The sequence below is a fragment of the Arvicola amphibius genome, chromosome 1 (genome assembly GCF_903992535.2).
Source record: "Arvicola amphibius chromosome 1, mArvAmp1.2, whole genome shotgun sequence".
NCBI classification, from domain to species: domain Eukaryota; kingdom Metazoa; phylum Chordata; class Mammalia; order Rodentia; family Cricetidae; genus Arvicola; species Arvicola amphibius.
In genome coordinates, this window is record NC_052047.1 from 61,616,879 (window position 1) to 61,637,779 (window position 20,901).

The 20,901-nt window shown below is 49.2% G+C and overlaps 1 protein-coding gene across 2 annotated transcripts in view; it reads right to left on the minus strand.

Annotated features, from left to right (window-relative positions):
* Otop1 (otopetrin 1) overlaps positions 1-17,424 on the minus strand; it is a 29,793-nt gene extending 12,369 nt beyond the window's left edge. The window contains exons 1-3 of one of the 2 annotated variants that reach the window (XM_038317664.1): positions 17,317-17,424; positions 15,531-15,816; positions 1,960-2,096 (exon numbers count right to left, since the gene is read on the minus strand). In XM_038317664.1, the coding sequence (XP_038173592.1) occupies positions 1,960-2,096; positions 15,531-15,816; positions 17,317-17,424 (531 nt within the window). Of the gene's footprint in view, positions 1-1,959; positions 2,097-15,530; positions 15,928-17,316 lie in introns of those variants that run through there. The other variant, XM_038317657.1, reaches the window with a different exon arrangement.
* Positions 17,425-20,901: the final 3,477 nt, after the last annotated feature.

Below are 20,901 nucleotides of genomic sequence, written 5' to 3' on the forward strand. Positions count from 1 at the left end.
GGGACAGGAGTGGGACGATGCAGGCAAAGGCCCAAACTGGCAAACACGCAGGATGGCTGTCTAAGATAAAGGTTACAGCTGGGATATTGTGCTATCTACTGCAGGCTTGCTGGCACTGGCTGAAAGGTGGTCTCACCACTAATAAGACCAAGAAGGGAAACTGAGACACCAGATACAGCAATTTTCTTGACTATAATCATCTACCATTTGTACTTACGTGAAGACATCACTCTATTCAGCGTAAATATATAAAATAAGGAAGAGTAAAAAAAAGATTGATGATCTAGCATCTTTTTATGTTAAAATATGTTTGTTATTGATTAGCACACTAACTGTACATAGCTATTCTGTGCAGTGCACTTCCCACATGTGCAGTGTGCAATGAGCAATAGAATCATTCTCTCTGTGTTTATGTCTCTGTCTCTCTCTCTCTCTCTCTGTGTGTGTGTGTGTGTGTGTGTGTGTGTGTGTGTGTGTGTGCACTCACACATACGTTTGTGGAAGTCAAGAGAAAATTTTGTGGACTTGGTTCTCTCCACCCACCTTTCCCTGGCTCCAGGACTTGGGCTCAGGTCCCCAGCCTTGCACTCGAGTGCCTTTAGCTGTTGAGCCACTTGGCTCTTCTCTTTACACTGAGATCATTCAGGCTCTACTACTTACTTGGAACTCTTCAGTTCATTTCTGCCACCCACCGCTGCCCTCCCTCCCCTGTGCTGCAGACCATTAGGAGTCCTGCCTCCTATCCGGCTACCCTCTGGACCCAGCTGCTCTCCTCCCGCCAGCTTTCCCAGGCTCCGGTAGTCACTATTCTTTTCTGTGCTTCCACACGATCAACCTTTTGCCGTCCGTGTGAGAGCACAGTGTTTGTCTTTCTATGCCTGGCTAGCTGGGATGTAACTCAGTTGGCAGAGTGCCAGCCTAGCATCCAAGAGGCTTTGTGCTCAATCTCCAGCACTACGTAAACAAAAGCATTGACACACGGGCCTATAACCCCAGAGCTTCCGGGTTAGAAGCAGAGAGTTCAACAGCTTCCTGGTCAATCTGAAGTACATAAGATCTGACTTCATATTGGACTGACTTCACTTAATGTAGCATCCTCCGGTTCTATTGTGTTGCTGCCTGTGGTGGAATTCCACAACTGCTAGGGCCGAATAGTATTCCATTGTGGACCCATAGCGTCTTCATCCATTCATCTATCAATGAACACTGTATTTATACTTGGCATCAACTGGACCAAAATTCCCCACAGAAACAGCTTAAAGGAGGAAGGCATGTGCAGGCTCACTGTTTCATAAGGTTTTAAGTCCCACACAGTGCTCATGGTGGATGGAGTGTGTGACAGAGAATTGTCACATCATGTCAGACCAGGAAACAGAGAAAGTGACAGGAACAAGGCCAGACTCAGTGGCTGTGCTTGTAGTCATTAAAATCCCAGCCAGGTGGCCTATTTCTACCAACCAAGTCCTACCTTCTAAAGATTCTGAGGCCTCCAAAACTAGCGCCACCAGCTGGGAAGCAAGAACTCAGCACTTGGTGTACCTTCAAGTGCTAGAAAGATGCTGGCCATGACTTTCCTTATCAGAGTAACTCACAGCCACCAAAGAGCCCTGCTCAGGCCAGGTGCTGCACTGGGGTCTATCTAAGAGTCTCTGCAGTCAGGGTTATGATTCCTGCTATGAGTTAGGTATTTAAAGGACATCTATCAAGGCCTTACTTCTTAAAGAAACCAAGTTCATCGTCTGTGCTGAAAACAAGGACCTCCTACTGTTCTAAAAGGTTCCAGCCCACAAGAGGGGAAACAAAAGAGTTCCAGTGTTCCAGAGAAATGACTGGACCAGCTCATGATTCCTGATGGGAGCCACAGAAACATTCTAGATGTGTTGATGTTGTGGTTTTATGCACACCTCATGGCACACTGCACTGGAGCAGAGGCAGCATGCAGAAACACCAGTGGCTCACCTGCAACAGTGTATGCACAGCGTGGGTGACAGGGAACACTCCCTCCGTGGCTGACAAGCACTCGGAAAATCCAATGAAGTAAGCGACTTTCAAGCATCCCAGGATGATGGTGATGAATGCAAACAGTGTGATGCTACCTAGGCAGGAGAAACACACGTGTTAGCATCCACAGTGTCATCCCAAGCAAAGCACGTCAGCCCTAGAGCCTGTGGGTGAAAGATGCCAAGACTATACAGGGGGAGACTCAACGCCCACAGGCAAAAAAAAAGTATGAAACCAGACCTCCCATTATCCTATATGCAAATATTAACTTAAAAATTATTCAAAGACCTAAATATCAAAGCTAAAAGAAGAAAAACTATTAGGGGAAAAAATAGGAGAGAAAGTTTCATGAGATTGGATCAGGGAATGAACTGTATCAAAATGGAAAGGTGTGTGAGCCACAGACCACTCTCAACAAAGAAAGAGGGCACCGAAAATGGGAGGGGATATCTGAAAATTACCTTTTGTGGTGGTTTAAATGAAAATGTGTACCCTGTAGGCTCCTAGAGATTGGCACTATTGTGGCCTTGTTGGAGGAAATTTGTCACTGGGGGTAGGCTTTGGGGTTTCAGAAGCCCAAGCCAGGCCCATTGTCACTCTCTCTCTCTCTCTCTCTGCCGCCTGCCAGTCCTGCTGCCTGTCAATCCAAATGTAGACATCTCAGCTATCTCTCCAGCACCAGGTCTGCCTGCATACCACCATGCTTCCTGCCACGATAATGAGCTAAAACTCTAAACTGTAAGCCAGCCCCAGTTAAATGCTTTCCTTTATAAGAGTTGCCAGGGTCATGGTGTCTCTTCACAGCAGTAAAGCTCTAGCTAAGACACATTTATACAGAGCCATCAACATCTACAGCATACAAAGACACTGCAGGATGAAACCGGTCAAAGGAACTTGAACAGAACAGACATTTCTCCAAGGATCTATAAAAACAGCCACAGATTACAGGAAAAGATGTCCAAAACCACTAAAGATTAAGGAGAGGCAAGCCGAGACCAACAAACTATCTTAGGTTTTCTACTGCTGTGAAGAGACACCATGACCATAGCAACTCCTATAAGAAAAAAAAAACATTTAATTGGGGTGGCTTGTATTTTCAGAGGTTTAATCCATTATCATCATGGTATGACATGGTAGTGTGCAGGCAGACGTGGTGCTGAAGAAGTAGCTGAGTGGCCTACATTTCTTGCAGACAACAGGAAGTGTTCTGAGACACTGGATAGTATCTTGAGCATATATGAGACTTCAAAGCCTGGCTCCATAGTGACACATTCCCTCCAATAAGATCATACCTGCTCCTACAAAGTCACACCTCCTAATAGTGCTCCTTTTAGGGTCCATTTTCTTTCAAATCACCACAAACAACAAGTAATCCCTGCTAAGATTGGTACTATTTTTGTTAAAGAGTTATTTAATAAGTTTGTGTGTGTGTGTGTGTGTGTGTGTGTGTGTGTGTGTGTGTGTGTATTCCTGGGTGTATGAATATGAACCATATGTTTGCAGTGCCTTCAGAGACCAGAAGAGGGCACCAGATCCCTTGGAACTGGAGATACAGATGGCCATGGTGTTCTGGGAACTAAATCCTCGTCCTCTGCAAGAATGCCAAATACTCCTAACCCTGAGCCATCGCTCCAGCCCTAAAACAGGTTCTATCAACAAACAACAAGGGCTGGGTAGACAAGGCCATTTTGAAGCATTTTCCTGGCAAGCATGAAGACCTGACTTCAGACACCCAGTACCCACATAAAAACTGGGCATGGCCACCTGTACCTGTAATCCCATAGATGCAGAGATGGGAGATTTAGATAGCAAGATCCCTGGGGCTTGCTGACCAGATGGCCTCGCCTGTCTGGTGGAGTAGTGGGCTAGTGAGAGGCCCTATCTCAAGCAAGGGGATGGTACCTGAAGTGTGACACTAAAGGCATCCTCTGGTCACATCATGCTTCCACATATGTACAAACTCCTATGCACAGGTATAGACACACACACACACACATACACACACACACACACACACACACACACACACGTAATCTAGGAAGCTGATTTCTTCAAACTCAACTGGAGGAAGATCTCCAGCAATCAGAAAAGGTGCCAGGTAAGGTGAAAAATTAAGCAGTTTTTTTTATACTATTAATGATTTTGACCAAAAAAGTGCATATAAAGAAGCCTGGCCAGGAATTACAAAACACACTTAGAAGGTGCTGGGCAAATGCAAATGTGAACAAGAAAAGCAGCTGCGCTGGGCTTGTGGGTAGTGTCCAAGCTCCTGGGCCCTCCTGGCATCCGTGGCATGACTCACATGCCCTCTCCCACGCACAGAGGAAACTGGATCACATGTGCTGGGCACTGGGGAAGCAAGGTGAGAGCCAGGCAGGAGCGATCACATTACACAGTTGCCAGAGCCACCTCTGGGGAACTGCAATGAAGCAGCCCAGCTCACTCCTGCAGCTCAGAGCTCTATAGAAAAAACGAGAAGTTGTGTTTTGTTAGTCCTGGCAAGCCCCCAGGGAAATCAGAACCTTTCTAAGAGCGGAGACTCAATCCCAATGCTTTCAGAGTGGCTGATGAATACAAGGTTCTTTCTGATTTGGAAAATAATAATAATAATAATAATAATAATAATAATAATAGTAACAAGACAAAATGACGCAGCCTGGCTGGGTGGCAAGAGCTGAGCCCTGAGCTAGGGGATTGCTGGGCTTGTGTAGGGGATGTGTGTTCCTACATGTCATCTCCCTAACCCTAGACTCAATTTCCCCACCTATTAAATGAAGACCGTCTGCAGAGTGTACAAACCATGCATCCGAATGCCCTGGAAAGAACATTGATGGCGCTCATACTGCTGTGCTCCATGTGGGTTTCTGGCTCCATAGGTCTGATGTAGGGCCACAGTATCTCTAACAAGCTCCCTATGGGGTCGATGAAGTTGTTCTGGGGCCCCAAAGTCATCTAGAATATCCCCATGGTTGACAGTGTGTTTGTTTTGCCAAGAAACCCTCCCTGGCCCTCTCATTCCAAAATCCTCCCTTCTGTCCACGCACTCATCTACTGATACAGTCTGGGGACTCTTCCTATCTGGGTTTGGTTGTAGGCTGTGTGTCCCAAGGTCTATGTGCTGGTAGCTCAACCTTCAGTGTGATGATGGGCGCGGTAGCACCTTTAAAAGGAGAAGGGGGAGTGGATATTACTCCACTGGGCTGTGGATGGGATGCTCTTGTTACAGCGCCTGCCTGGTGTGCAGGAAGCCCTGGGTTCAATCCCCATGCTACATAAACTGGGTGTGGTGGTGTGTGGTAATCTTAGCACCCTAAAGGTACAAATTGGAGAATCAGAAACGCAAGGTCATCCTTGACCATGCAGCAAGTTCAAGGCCAGCTTGGGATACAACAAGTCCTTACTCAAAAACAAAATAGGTAAATATTTTTTAAAGAAGTGGAACTTAGTATAAGGTTCCACCCCAAAGCTGAGGACCTACTGGGAGAGGAAGGCTCAGCTTTCTCTAAAAGTGTAGTCTCTTATCAGTCTATCCTCCAATGGATGGCCACACATCCAAGAATATTTGGGTAGCACAAATTGGCCTTTGCCGTGGGACAATGGTTTTACCCTGTAAGGATTTGTTTCTTGTACTTGTTTAATAACAAGTACAGTAGCCAGGCAGGAAGTATAGGTGGGGTGACCAGGCAGGAAGTAGAGGCAGAGCAATGAAAACAGGAGAATTCTGGGAAAAGGAAAGATGCAGTCTGCAGTTGTGACCCAGCCACAGAGGAAGAAAGCTGAGAATGCCTCACTGACAAAGGTACCAAGCCACATGGCTAACACAGACAAGAATTGTGAGCTAATATAAGTTATAAGAGTTAATAAGAAGCCTGAGATAATAGGCCAACCAGTTTATAATTAATGTATCTTTGTGTATTTCTTTGGGACAAACGACTGCGGGACCGGGTGGGACAGAAACCTCAGTCAACAGGCCTTGATGGTGGTGAGGGATGACTACACCAAGTTGGGTGGAAAGGAAGGGAGTTGATCTGAGAAGATGAATAAACTACATTGTATGAAGTTCTCAAAGAGCTAATACATTTTTTAAAGAGGTGGGGCTGAATGGAAGATGTTTAGACCATTGGAAATGGTCTTTAGGAAATATTAATAGAGTTCTCTAGAATCCCCAGTCTATTCTCGTGAGAACGTGTTTCTGTAGGGAGGCCATCCACACGCTTAGCCCTTCCCATATGCCTCTGGCCCACTTTCAGCTCTTCCGGGCTACTATGACACAGTAAGGGGACCTTGGATCGGATGCCAGCTCCAGGCTGTTTAAATGCTCCAAACATCAGAATCATGAGCCAGATAAACCTATTTACAGTAGAAAGTACCCAGCCTTGGGTCTTTTACTGCAGCAACATGAAATGGACTAAGGCACCTACTCACGGATGAAGAAAGAGAGTGATGGAGAAACAAAAATACACACTGACAACAGTGTGCAAATTAAGATACTCAGCTGGGCAGTGATGGCACACACTTTTAATCCCAGCACTCTGGAGGCAGAGGCAGGTGGATCTCTGTGAGTTCGAGGCCAGCATGGTCTACAAGAGCTAGTTCCAAGACAGGTATCAAAGCTACAACAAAACCCTGTCTCTAAAAACAAAAACAAACAAACAAACAAAAAAAAACAAATTAGGATACTGACGGAAAATAGGGTGAGATGCCACTAGGCCTTTCTTGTGCAACTTGGGAGACCAGAAGACAGTGGGAGTTTCCCCAAAGAGGCCATAGACCTGGCTTCCAGCTGAGGTGTCACCCATTTGCTGGGCCAGAAGAAAGTTGTTGAGCAGAGACAACATAAAACTGATTCTGCAACAAATTTTTGCACATCAGCTGTGAGTCAATCACTGTCCTGGGCACTTGAGGTATGGAAGTCAGCAGAAGGGAAAAGGAGAACTTCTTGTGGAGTTTTTCCACTTTAGGTGCTGCCCACAGGAAGGGAAGTGATTGATACCTGCACAGAGAGTGAGCCCCTAGCGGGACGGGGTTGTGGGGGAAGGATAGAGTGTGGAACACTCGTTCGTGTGGGGGGAGGTAGGAGGTGACAGAAAATGAGTCACTAGCGGGGACAGGGATGGGGGAGATAGAGAGTGAGCTGCTAGCAGGAACGGGGGGGGGGATGGTGAGAGAGATAGAGAGTAAGCCGCTCGTGGGGGTGGGAGGTAGGGGATGACAGAGAGTGAGCTGCTAGCATGGAGTGGTCAGGAAAGGAGCCTCTGAGGGGAGATGGTTGAACAGAAAACAGAGAGCTAGGAGCTGTATGATCTAGCAAGCTGTCTGTCTGACAAGCCAGAGAAGTAGTTAGGACAGAGTTCAAAGTGGGAGATAGGGGAGGGGAAATGATACCCTTTGTAAAGGCTTGGGAGTGCACTGCGTGGAAGGGAGGGATGGACGGATTGACAGACGGGCTGATAGACAGAAGGATGTGTTGATAGATGATAGTTTACGAGGTGAGAAAAGATGGGAAACTGGGTTCACATGCCTAGAGATAAACGGCCTGGGGATGTGGCTGCCTTGATCTGTGACGATAACTCACAGAGTAATCTTCTGGAAGGCAGAGCGTTGTCTCTGCAAAACCTACAGGCTGGAGAAGACCAGATGGGGAAGAGAAGAAAGGCCCTGAAAGTCTGGTGATGAGAAAAGTTAAGGTGGATAGAGGCAGCGGGTACAGAAAATCGAAGAGGCAGATGAGTCTGACCGGTTCGAAGAGGCAGAGGCACAGAGAATGGCAGAGCAGGAAGCAGGCTGACTTGCTGAAGTGGGCATTGAGTATTTCTTCTCCAAATATAAAGAGAGCTGCCTGCCCTAGATTATAAGATAAGGGAAAGTGAGGCAGACTTGTGGGGCAGAAAAATTCCAAGGACAAAAAAAAAAAAAGCAAACGTGAAGAGATCTGAGGTGACCTGGTGTAGGGGAGTAGAGGGCGAGATGATCCAAAATACACTGCATACATGTGTGAAATATTCAAACACATTTTAAAATAGCATAATTTAAAAAGGCAAGCATTGGAGGATAATGTAAAATAAATCATTATAATCATAAATAAAATAGATACCAAAGTCAGGTAAGCAAACCATACAGAATGAACCAAATCGTCTCATTTACTAGGATGCAAGTTCAGAAAGACGGAATTAAAAACAAAATGAGGGAATGGACTTTATCTATGACTACGTGGCTAGAGAGAGAAGGTTAGGGGTGGGCGAGGGAAGCAGGCGACCGACACAAACAGCAAGTGGGAAGGGAATGTCACTACCAGACTACTCGGAATTTAGAACACAGAATCCTTCGCGTTACAAACAACAAGACACACAGAATGAGGACAATGTAGCAGTGCATGGAGGCTCAATACCAGGACTTTCGGCTGGGCATGGTAGCGCACACCTTTAATCCTAAAACACTCAGGAGCAGAGGCAGGTGGACCTCTGTGAGTTGGAGGCCAGGCTGGTCTACATAGTGAGTTCCAGGCCAGCTAAGGCTGCACAGTGAGACCCTGCCTCAAACAGCAATGATAAGAACAATTTTCTTTTATATGTATGTAACTGCTATTAATTAAAAATAGAGCAGAAGTTTTCAGAACTAAACCAGTCAAATAGACAAAAAGTATTTGAAATCACAGAGGAATCAAATCATTCAATTTCCTCTCTGTGTAAAACTTTGCCTCATCTGAAAACAGAGCATACAATTCTGTTGTCTATAGAACACTTAAAAGTGTCAATCACGCCCAAAGAGGCAGTAAAATGGAGCATGGCAGAGAGGCTGCCTAGCTTCAAGTCTTGTTTTCTCCCATTTATTGATTGAGCTCTTAGGCATTTATGTAAACTCTGTGCCTCAGTTTCCCAATCTGTAATATGGAGATAATGATCATAATGTCTCCCACAATGCCTTGGGGTGCTGAGAAGATTCAGTGAGTCATTCCATAGAACTCCCCCAGGAACACCCAGAAAGTTCTATAGTTGGGATGTTACCATCAATACCCTCTCTTCATTACACCAGAAAGGAAAACTGAGCAAACTGGAATCAAATGGAAAAACACTCTAGAGGGCGCCAAATGGCCCAGTTGTTAAAGGCACCTGCCAGCAAGCCTGACAACCTGTGATCAGTCACCAAAGCCCATACGGTAAAAAGAGAAAACCAATGTCTGCAAGTAGTCCTCTAACTGCCACATCCATACTGTGGCAGGTACACGCATGCGCGCGCACACACATAAATGTAAAAGAATAAAACTTAAAAATAATCAGTTAGCTACATTGCTTGGCAGTCATCCAGGAACTGCCCAAGATACCCAACTGCATTTCTGCTGCTGGGCACCGAAGACCCTCCTAGGAGTCTAGAATCTTGAAGCCTGGCCTCATTCAGATAGACAGTCCCAGAGTCAGTCTACATCTCTATTCCCTGGGTGGATACTCCCCAGTGCATCATGACCAGCCATCAGCTGGCCTCCAGCTGGACATGCATGCTGGGAAGTTCATCCTCCATTACAGTAGGCCGTCCAACTCCGTGGCTAATGCTTTGGTTAGAAAGTCCTTCCTTATGTTGACTCTCAGGGCTCTCATCCTCTTTCCTGGGGCTTCTGGCATCATCTGCCCATTCATCTACTCATTGTAGTGCTTTGAATAGGTCTGGCCCCATAGGGTTCATATGTTGGTCACCAGGGAGTGGCACTATCAGGAGGTATGATGGCCTTTTTGGAGTAGGTGTGGCCTGGTTGGAGGAAGTGTATCACTGGGTGTGGGCTTTGGGGTTTCAAATGCTCAAGCCAGGCTCAGTGTCTCTCTCTTCCTGCTGTCTTAGATCCAGATGTAGACCTCTCAGCTACCTCTCTAGCAGCACATCTGTCTGTGTGCCACCATGCTTCCTGCCGTGGTGGAAATGGACTAAACCTCTGAAACATAAGCCAGCTCCAATTGAATGCTTTCCTTCATGGGAAATTGCTGTGGCCATTGGGTCTCTCCATAGCAACAGAACATTGATTAAGATACTCATCCATACATTCCCCCCCACATGAGTCCATCCACTCATACACACACTCATAGACACACACACACACACACAACTACACACTCATTCATCTACCCGTTCACCTAGGCATCCATCCACCAGCCCATTCATCCATACATTGCACCACACATCAGCACATCCATCCATCCACCCACCCACCCATCACAGACAGCCTCCACCGATTCAATTACTCTACAGACACCATCTGGCCCTCATTACGCATTAAGCCTGATGCTGGATCTCAGGACACCACGGAGAGTACATTCAGGAAGTGCCTGCACCTTCAGGAACTCACGGTCTGTTCAGCCTAACAAACAGTAACTGGATAATACAATCTCCTGCAGGACTGGTGCCGGGCAGATGGTGGACAAGTGTCATGAGAACAGCGACTCAGGAGCTGCCGTTGGCCTAAAAGCGGCAGGAAAGGTTTTCCAGTAGAGACTTGTTTATTGAAAGCCCAGGGATCCTCCAAAGCTCACAGATAAAGACCTATGGCATCTACTGCTGTGGGACTGCCATATCCTGCTGTCCTCTGGACTCCGCATCCTTTCTTCTCCCTGCTTAGAACACTGTCCTACAAGTGTCTTTGAGACCCCTACAGTCTTACTTCTTTCCAAAGAATGCCAAACCTGCATCTAGGCTTTGGGCTGTAAGAAAATGAATGCAGGGTGGAGGTGCAGCTCAGTTGGCAGAGTTAGTCTAGCTCGCAGAGAGCAATGCTAATCCCTATCTCCGCATAAAGCAGGTGTTAGAGTGCCTGCCTCATGGAAGGTGGAGGCAAGGGCATCGGAGTTCACAGTCATTCTCCGTTCATGCGAAAGTCGAGGCCAGCCTGGGATGCACATGAGACCCTGTTTAGAAAAAGAAAAAGGGAAAGAGAAGACAAAAGGGAAAGATAGGAGCGGAGGGGAAGGGAGAGGAGGGGAAGATGGCGCTAACAACACTCAATCTAGTCTTCAGGACCGGTCTCAGAATTTCTGCTGCCTTCCCGTTGTGCTCATCTCCCAACCTTAGCTGATGTACCTGTGTCCCTTGTCCTCTTTCTTAATAACCTGTGATAGGTCCCCATGAATCATAGGACAAAGCCAAGGCCTGGCACCTGCTCTTTTGAGTTCCATGGAGTAAGTCTCTGGGGATCACTTTCTAAGCCCCCCAGTCTTCTACAGATTCCCCATCTGCTCCCACACTGCTGGTCTCTGGCCCTCCTCTGTCCACTCCAAATGAGGCCATGCCAGGCAATGCATCTCTACATTGCCAGAGACCAGCAGTGGCAGGCAGGCAAGGAAGGCTCTCTGTCTAGACCCCTGAGTAAGTCAGTTTGAGACATTGTCCCAGCAAAAGTCAAAGCAGAGCAGGGCTTCCTTCCCCACTATCCAGGGCGGTGTCCAAGATCCTCCTGCTCAAAAGACAGAGAAAAGGGGAGGGAGGATGTCGCCTGTTTGTCATCTGTATTGTTGTACTGTTGGACCACCCATCCCAGGGGATTATTTCCAGGGACAGAAAGCTAGCCTCCTCCTGAAGCCCTGTCAGCATCACCAGGCAGTGGCAGCACCATCTCAAGACCCTCAAGACATGGAAAACTCCACCCTTAAGGACAGAAAGCCACCACAAGAGCACACATCCATCTCAGGGAAGTTTCCTGAACAGCCAAATCTACAGAGGCAGAAAGCAGACTGAGGGCTAAGAGAAAATGGGAATTGGTCCGTGGGGATCTCTCTTTGAGGTGTGTGATGACCCACCTGACACAATCCAGAATGACCTGAGAAGGGAGTTCCAATACAGAATTATCCAGATTGTCTGCGGGCATGCCTGTGAGGGACCTGAATTAACTGAATTTGGAAGACTCGGCCTGAATGTGAACAGAACCGTTTCATATGCTGGACCATGGGAGTGAAAGAAGAGGAGAAGAGGGGGAGAATGGAGGGAGGGAGGGAGGGGGAGAAAGAGATAGACAGATTGAAGGGGGGAACAGAGCACCAGCACACATGTATTAACCCATTGCTGTCTGCTTTTAAATGTGGATGTGACCAGTTCTTTCAAGCTCATGATGTTGTGGCTTCCCTGCCACAGGGGATTGTAATCTCAGAGATTCTGAGCTAAACAAACTCTTCCTACCTTAAGTTGTTTTTTTTGGGGGGGGGGGTATGCCATCACTACAACTGTTAAGGACACAAAGGCAAAGTGGTAAGAGCTGCCCAGATGTGGAGCTGGCAGCATGGGTCCAGCTGTGGAGCTGGCAGCATGGGTCCAGCTGTGGAGCTGGCAGCATGGGTCCAGCTGTGGAGCTGGCAGCATGGGTCCAGCTGTGGAGCTGGCAGCATGGGTCCAGCTGTGGAGCTGGCAGCATGGTCTCAAGCTTGCTGCGTCTGCCGTCAGCAGCCCACAGCCAGCACAGACAGTAAGGACAGCCTGTCCCCCAGGCCAACTGCCTCTTCTCTCCTCCTTCCTCCCCCTCCCTTGGTTCTTCCTCTCCACTATCTTTTTCTCTTCCCCTCCTCTGTCTTTGGCCAACTTGCCTGAGGACACCAACACACACCTGTATGTACACATGCTCGTGAACACACACACACACACACACACACACACACACACACACACACACACACCTCCAGTGTGTCCCTGTAGGCAGCCTCCTTCCATGCAGGAACCATTGTGTTTCTGCCTTCACCTTTGCAGCCTGTCCTATGGCCACCTCTGGACCAGCCTTTCATAGGCAGCTCACATCTGTCCCTTTTCCTCTGGTTCCTTAGGAACACTGACCCCAGTCCCCGTGTAGCCCATTTCCAGGGATGGTTGTGGTAGTGTATTGGACAGAGGTCTGGGAAAACACAGGTATAGATGCACCTCGTTTAAAAGCCACCACTGTGAAAAGTTGAATTGTGGAATAAATTCAGGAGGGACCCACCCCCCCACCATTCACAAAATAGCTGTGCCTGACTGAAATGAGCCTGGCATTCTAAACACACTCAGTAAGTACAACTGTAACCTTCACTATTTCCAGAAATTGTGTTCAAAGTATCTCTGGTCTTGAAACAGGCAAAAAGCAAGGGAAACATCCCGGCTTCATCACATTTGGTCAGGCTAGCAATGAAGGACCGTGGAAAGTGGTGACTAATTGGTAAGAAGTCTGCTCACTGGCTGCTCGGGAGGCAGGCCCAGGTTCCTAGGCTACAGAGGAACTCCTCCCTCAGCCAGCAAAGACAGAGATTCATGGTGCAACATTGCTACCAATTACTTAAGTGGGTCAGTATTTTTTTTATTGCTAAGAAAGTATTTCCTCCTTCATAGGAAGTAGAATGAAATAATTCCTGTACAAAGAGGTTCCTTGCAGATCAAACCAAGCCCCACAACTTCCCATAGAAAATCTCAGTCCTGGGGTTCCAGGGATAGGACTTGACAGTCAGGGGGCGGGGACTTCATCCCAAAGCATCAGCCTCAGGATATGCCAGTCCCCCACCCATCACTAAACCCATTACCCCCTACATGTTGTCCCCACACTCCACCCCAACCACCCCTGTAGAGTCAGGGCTGAGATTCTGTCACAAACCCGTCTTTCCAGCTAAGAGTCCAAAGGAAACCTCAGTCCCTACCAGGGCCAGGCGCTTCCTCTTGGCACCTTAGTATGGCAACTGTCTTTTTGCTCCCAAATGAACCCAATTGTTCACAGGAGTGGCCAGATCATGGCAAGCTGCTTTCTCTCAACATCTTCCTGCCCCTCCCCATAAGGTAACTGTGATTCTTATCTAATTCACAGGAGAGCTAAGGAGACAGAAGAGAGGAGTACAAACCGTGTGTCTTCCATGGCCAACAGCATTTGCACAGCACATGTGCCTTGCTGGAACGGCTACATCACTACGGGACAACTTCCAGAGGGTCCACATATCCTAAGTGTGCTATTCTCCCAGGTCTGGGCTGCCACAGAATTCATGCTGACCCCCCCCCTTTCTTTGTAGTGCCAGACTCCCCCACAGGACCCCTTCCTTCCACCTTGGTCTGTATGGTCCCCTAAGCCAGCCACTATGTATTCCTTGGAGTCCTGGTTTCCTCTGGACTCTTTGAGCATATCGACACCGTGAGCCCTCTGTTGTTCAACTTAGCTCCCTATTTTCTTCTCCTCCCACTCTCTCCCTACACCTTCTCCTGGGTACCATTTCCTGAGGGTCTGTACAGCTTACTGTGTGCTGGTCTCTATCAGCTCATCTACGCCATCTCTACATGGTGTCTGAACAACGCGGGGCTTGTCCACAAGGGGACCTTGGTCTGTGCTCTTGCCCTGCTTCTTCCTCCACCTTCCCAACCCTAGGAAGAAACAGGACCAGTCAGAGAGGAAAGGAGAGAAGCATGGAGGGAGGGATAAAGGAAGTGAAGGAAAGAGGAAGGGAAACAGGAGGAAATAGAACTAAAGGAAGGACACAAGAAAGAAGAAAAAAAGATGGTGGAGGGAGAGGGACAGAAGGTGAAGAAAGAGGAGAGGAGAAAGTCAGGAGGGAGGGGGGAGAGGTGGAAGAAGAGCTGAAGGAAAAAATGGAGGATGCGGAGGTGAGTGAGGAAAAAGGATGCTTCTGGAAAGAAGAGGTAAAACGTCAACATCCTGGGGTAGAGCACCAGGTTTGTCGTTTGTGACACACACACACACACATCATCATCATCATCATCATCATCATCATCATCTGGTCCCCTCCAGAGTGAGACCCCCCCTCTGCAGAGGCTCAGCCTGGGGTTGGGGTCAAGGGGGAACCAAGGCTTTTGCCTGAGGTCAAGTGTGCAAATACCAAGAAGCGGGTTGTAAGGGAAATTACAGTCTAAAATGAGAAAGCAGCTGGAGGAGGCCACCTTTGCCCTGGATCAGGTCTGCTCCCTTTGCCCTGGATCCCAGCCCTCTCCCTTTGCCCTGCATGGCCTTGGCCCCCTTTGAGTAGGTCAGGGTGTCCCTTGGGATCATTCCTCAGGACTCCCCTCATCCTCTCAGCACCTCCTCCAAGCCAGGCTATGTGACTCTAGGACCACGGAGCACAGGCTCCCCTCGATGGTGTGGAGAGGCAGCTGCCTGGACGAGAAATGTCGAGACCACAGCAAGGGCGGAGGTGTGGACAGAAACGCGGAATTGGGTGATAGGATACGCTGCAGGCTCAGGAAGGCCTTGGAACAGGCCAGGAAAGCAAAACCAAGGTGAGGCTGGAATGACATTCCAAGAACAGGAACAGAATATGCAAAGACCTTTGGGGTTTTCAATACTGACTGGAACTGAGAATCTTTGACAGCCTGCAGCCGTGGATGAGAACTCCAAAGGAAAGAGGTCTACAGAGGCCAGATCTTAGAAGTCTTGAGTGCCAAGAGAGAGGGTGTGTAACCTCCACACTTTAAGCAGGGAGAACTTTGAGCAGAGAATAAAGGTAGAGAAGGGAAACCCACGGGGAGAGCAGGAGAGATGAGGCATAGAGTTGAAGTTCAATCTCAAGGAGAGGCGTGGAGGGCGGCCCGGCTGCACTCACCACGGAGCCAGCGCGCACCCGCGTGTGTGTCCTTGAGGCGGATGAGGCGGCGCTGCACATAGCTGCGGCCCACGTACCACAGCATCCAGAGCAACTGCAGCAGCATGAGCGCGGTCAGCACGCACAGGAGGTCGCTCTTGCCTACACCCGCCGCGTGCACCGCCCAGGCCAGCAAGAATAGCAGCCCTGCCACGAACACATTCAGCCCGTATTGGCTGCTCAGAGTCTCCGCCAGCTTCTGTGGGACACTGGCGCTGCGCCGAGGACCGGAGACCCGTAGAGACCCCTCAGCCAGGGGTTGCGGGGGCGACGGGCATGCCGCGATCCCCGACTGCGCGGCAGGGAAGGAGCCTGCGGGTGCTGCGGGAGAGGAGGGCGCGCCCGGGCCCCCAGGCATCTTCAGTCTGGTCCCCAGGCGGCTGCTCCAGCCCCGCGCGTTGCTCCTGGCTCCTGTCCTTTCCCCACGCCCTCTGGGCACTAGTCGTGCTCGCCCGTGCCCTCAGATCCTGCCCTCCCCCAGTGCTTTCGGCCCTTGGTCAGCCTTCCTCCCGGAGCTCCTGATGGCTGACTCCGGTCCCTGCAGCCAGTTGTCTCTGCGGCTAAACCTTGAACCCCGCTGTTCCTCTACCCTACCTGTGCCACCGCACTCCACCCCCATGCCCAGCCCGCCTACCCCACCCCGGCGCCCCGGAAACGCGGGACCGCAACAGGTGCCGTCCGCCGGCTCCGGGGCTGGCGGGGAGGAGTGGGATACCAAGGGACACACGGAGTCGCGGAAGCCAGATCAGGGAGTTGCTGAGGGCGTGGCTGCACCGAAGGTTGTGTCCCCGACCCCCAGAATTCTAGGTGGGCCCGCAAGGCCCGAGTATACATGGGTCCTTCTCGTCTGCGTATCCTGGTCCTGCCTCTATCTACTGAGGTTTTTGTTTGTTTGTTTGTTTGTTTTTGGTTTTGGTTTTTTTTGTTTTTGTTTTTGTTTTTTTGTCTCTCTGCCCTCGACCTGAGAGTGTGTCTGGCTCAGCGTGGGAAACAACAAGGGGCCTCTTGGAAGGAAGGGTCTCTCCATTTGTCACTTTTGGGTGTCTTCGTGGGGACCTCGACGTTGGTTGAGACTGGAGCCAGTACCCAAGGAGATGCCATCCCTCTCTGTCCTCCTCCGGAGCTACTTCGCTTCCCGTGGTAACTGAGCCAGGAAAAGGGTCCCCAGTGGTGGCATAAAGTCCAGTTGCTTCCATTCCAAAGTCTTTCACAGCCGCTGTCCACGAGGCCCCCCGGCTCTGGTGCCAAGAGGAAGCGAAGCGCAGCTGGTTTCTGCGAAAGAGCGTCTTAAGGTTGACCTTGACCAGAAGGACAGCTGGGAGCCCAGAAGAGTGGTCCGAGAGGGCAACGGGGAGTAAATTGGACATGGAACTCTCAGAGTGCAGCGCAAGGCAAGGCACAGGTAGAGATGCCCGCTCCGCCTTGGTTTTAACGCTCTAGTGTAGCCGATTTTAATTAATTAATTAATTTCTTCATATTTTAACAGGGAAACTCATGCTTTTTGTTCGCATGGAACCCTGCACACGGACACTACAACCGCTGGTGATGGCTGCTAAAGTGGGGGAGGGGTCGGAAATTTTGGGTCCGCTGAACCCTGGGCCTTGCCTCACCTTCATTTGCTCATTCAGCCCCCACTGAGATATTTTCTGCACTCTGTGCTTGGTTCTGAGGACTCATTAGGGCCAGGGCAGTCTGGAAACCAATGGTCAGGTGAGACGCTACAGCAGGCAGCCTGAACTCAGTGCACTGGGCTGCTAACCAGCAACCCTAAGGTTGTCCAGCCCTTCAGAAGACACAGACGTCCCAGGAAGCCCCCTGCTAAGAAGGCTGAGAGGTTCCCGGCAGGAGGCAGCATCTGCAAGGGCTCCATAGCTGGACTAACTCTCCTTGTGGAAGGCAGAAAGCAAGCGGGGAGGGCCTTCCAACGTGTGCAAAGAAGGATGGGAACGGCACTAGCCAGGCCAGATGTCCGCAGGGAAGGCACTTGCCACCGGGTCTATCAACCCATGCTGGGTGCCTGGCCCCACATGGTAGGAGAGGACAGATTGCTACAAGTTGTCTTCTGACAGCCACAGGTTCACAGTGATATGTACACACATTCAATCAATCAATCAATCAATCAATCAATGTCAGTTTAGAAGCCCATAAATTTCATCCTAGTCCCAAATCCATGACACGCCACAGATTCAAAAGAACCTTTGGTTGCTGAGGGACTGGTCTCCGAGAAAACGCTACCAAGGCATCATGTCACCCTTCCTGCATGTCTTTCCCAGCATCGTGGTGGCTGGTTACTGGCAAGGCCAAAATGAGGTATTTTTCCCTCTGAAATAATATCCAAAGTATCTGAGGGTTCTGTGGCGGATGTGGAGGAGCCCTGCTCACATTCCATGTGGCTCTGTGGCTAAGCCCTGCTTACCTTCCAGGCGGTTTCCTGATCCTTCCATACACGGTGGCGGTATAGGAGTCAAAGTAGGAAATCCACACCAACACGATACGACCAACTGTATAAGAAATCTCACTCACATGTGGCTGCTTTCTCTCTGTCATTTTGTTTTCTAGAGAGACCTTGCAGTAAACACTAAAAGGGGCTCTGAGCTAATGCCATGGTCACATGAGTGTATGTGTGGGAGGGGATACACATGTATGTGCATGTGATGGAGACCAGAAGACAAGCTCAAGTGTCATTCCCCCAGCACTGTTCCTGTCCCCCACCCCACCCCAACTTGTCACACAAGCTAGGATGAGCCTTTCAGGGATCCACTCACCCCTCCTTCCTCAGTGCTGTATTACAAGCGTGCACCACCATGCTGACTTTCTTATTTTAATGTAGAGTCTAAAGATTGAGTTTAGGTCTTCATGCTTACAAGACAAATACCTTCCTGAGTAAGCTAAGGCTCCCGGTCCTCCCATGGCTACATCTCTCTCATCAGTGTGTGTGAGATCTCATGACAATGACACACCCATAAGTAGACAGACGGGGGTGTCACCAACAGCATGACGGGAGGTCCTGTGTGTCCAGTGCAGGAGGGAAAATGCCCGCTCCCTCCATGGTAAGAGGGTCCAACACAGCCCCACCTATCCCAGGCAGATCCATGAAGTAAGGTACCCCGGTTATTGCTGAGCTCACTGAAGCCTTCTGTGTGTTAGTGTGCTAACCTACTTCATTCGGCGATCCATCTTCAGCCCTCTTCCCCACGTCTTGGTCTTCAGATAGTCATTGATCATCGAGCCTTCCGGAACTCACCCATGGCCCTGTGCATGTTTCTGTTCTTCACAGCTCTTTATTCAGACAAGACAACATGGGACATACCAGTCGGTCTCCATTCTGCTCATAGGAAGGGGTTTTCGAACTACTGCCCACCAGGGTTGGCGCTAGGTAGGACTGCAAGGCTGTGGCTGTCCACTTTGGGTTGGTGCCATCTTGTCATGCAGAAGCACCTGTAAAGATGGCCTGAGCTGCTGCTTCTATCATGAGACACTCTCAGGCTACTGTAAATGTGGACTGAAGAATCAAGGCCACGAAGCAGGTGTCAGTCTGGAAGGGTCATGGACCACCTGCCAGTCAGCTTGTTCAGTGTCTTACATGCCACATGGGCTTTGACAACACACACCACTGTATATACCCAACCTCGTGCTTGGAGAGATCAGATAATACCCAGCTCATAATGGAAACTGCAGTCCTATGGGTCACTTAATTCTCAGAAACAGAAAAGTTGTCTCGTGGAAAATAACATCTGTAGAAGGCCATTTTTATTCTACAGCCCTTTAGATCTACACCATGGTTTTCCTGTTGGCTCCTGCCAGACACCATATCTAGCACCATTTGCTAAAGCCACCCCAGTGTCCCTTGGCTTTGCTGGGCTATAAGTTCCAAATCAGAGCACCTAGTACAGGCTGGGGGACTCCAGAGTTACCATCTCTCTGCTCAGAACTAGGATGCTGACTTGGAGGCTCCACCTGCAAGTCAGCTGGTCATACATGCATTTAAGGATGGTGAAAGTCACACCCCTTCCCTTTGAATCTGGGAAATCCAAGCTGCCCCATGAAGAGGTCAACAAAGAATGAACCCCGTAACCAGCACCTACTGCCAACCTCAATGAAGCATCTTGGAAGGGGCTTTCCCAGCCTCAGCTGAGTTTAGCCCCTGTGAGGCAGAAACAAGGTGTCCCTGCCAACCCCTGCTCAGATTTCAGACTCCTGAGCAGAATAAATGGTGGCCGTTGTTTGAAGCCACGTACATTTGGGTGTGGTTTGTTATGCAGCAATAGGTACCCGGAACATACAGAAACAAGTGGGATTGAGTCCAAAGATCAGAGAAGACTGGGGAGGCTTTCGCCGGTGACCCCTGTTGACAGGGACACAGGACTGAGTAAGGAAAGTTCTGATGGTCACAAAAGAGATGGTGCAAGGGTTGTGGGGAGTGAGGGATGCTGTGGATATTTGGCTCACAGTATGCTGGACTCAGGTCTGCTCACTCCAGCCAGAATATAGGCTGGGAAGGACAGAGCTTTTCACATCCCTGTGACTCATCTCTCTCTCACAAGTGATGGAACTCGTTCCCTGCACTTCATTTCCTTTCGCTCTGAAGGTGCTATGGCTCGACCTCGGGGCCTTACACATGCTGGACAAGCACTCCACCACTGAGCGATGTCCTCAGATCTCTTTAAAATTTCTGAGATGGGATCTATGTAGCCCAGATTGGCGTCAGATTAAAAACTCTTCCTGCCTCAGCCAACCTCGCAACTGGCTGAGACCACAGGCATTTGCCACCACATCCCACTGTAATTTCAAAAGCAGAATAAAGAGATAGAAAATGGATATAAAAGTCTTTGGTAGTTGTGATGAATAGGGGGATCAAAGGCTGGACCTCATTGAAGAAGTGTGGAGAAGCCTCATGAGACGCTTGTGCATAGGTGGAAGACTGCATAATGCATTTGCGTGCTGACAGGAATGGCTCAGCCCACTGCACAAAGATTACACTCAAAGTAAAGTATGAAAGGGTTTGTAAACTGGCCATGGTGGCAAAGGCCTGGAATCCTAGCACTGAGAAGGCTGAGGTAGAAAGTTTACAGGTTCGAGGCCAGTCTGACCTACATAGCAAGTCCAAGGCTAACCTGGGCTACACAAGTCTCAAAACTACTGAATGAGGGAAGAAAAACTTCAACCATCCCTTAGATTCAGACTGTTTAGAAATGAACCATCACACTTTAAGGGTATAGGGAGAAAGTGCTCCTCAGCTGCAGAACCCGAAGCCTTTGGTGAACTCATGTTCCTTTCTGGAATAGTCTCTACTCTACTCTTGGACTTCCCTGTCTTCTTAGCCTTCCCCAAC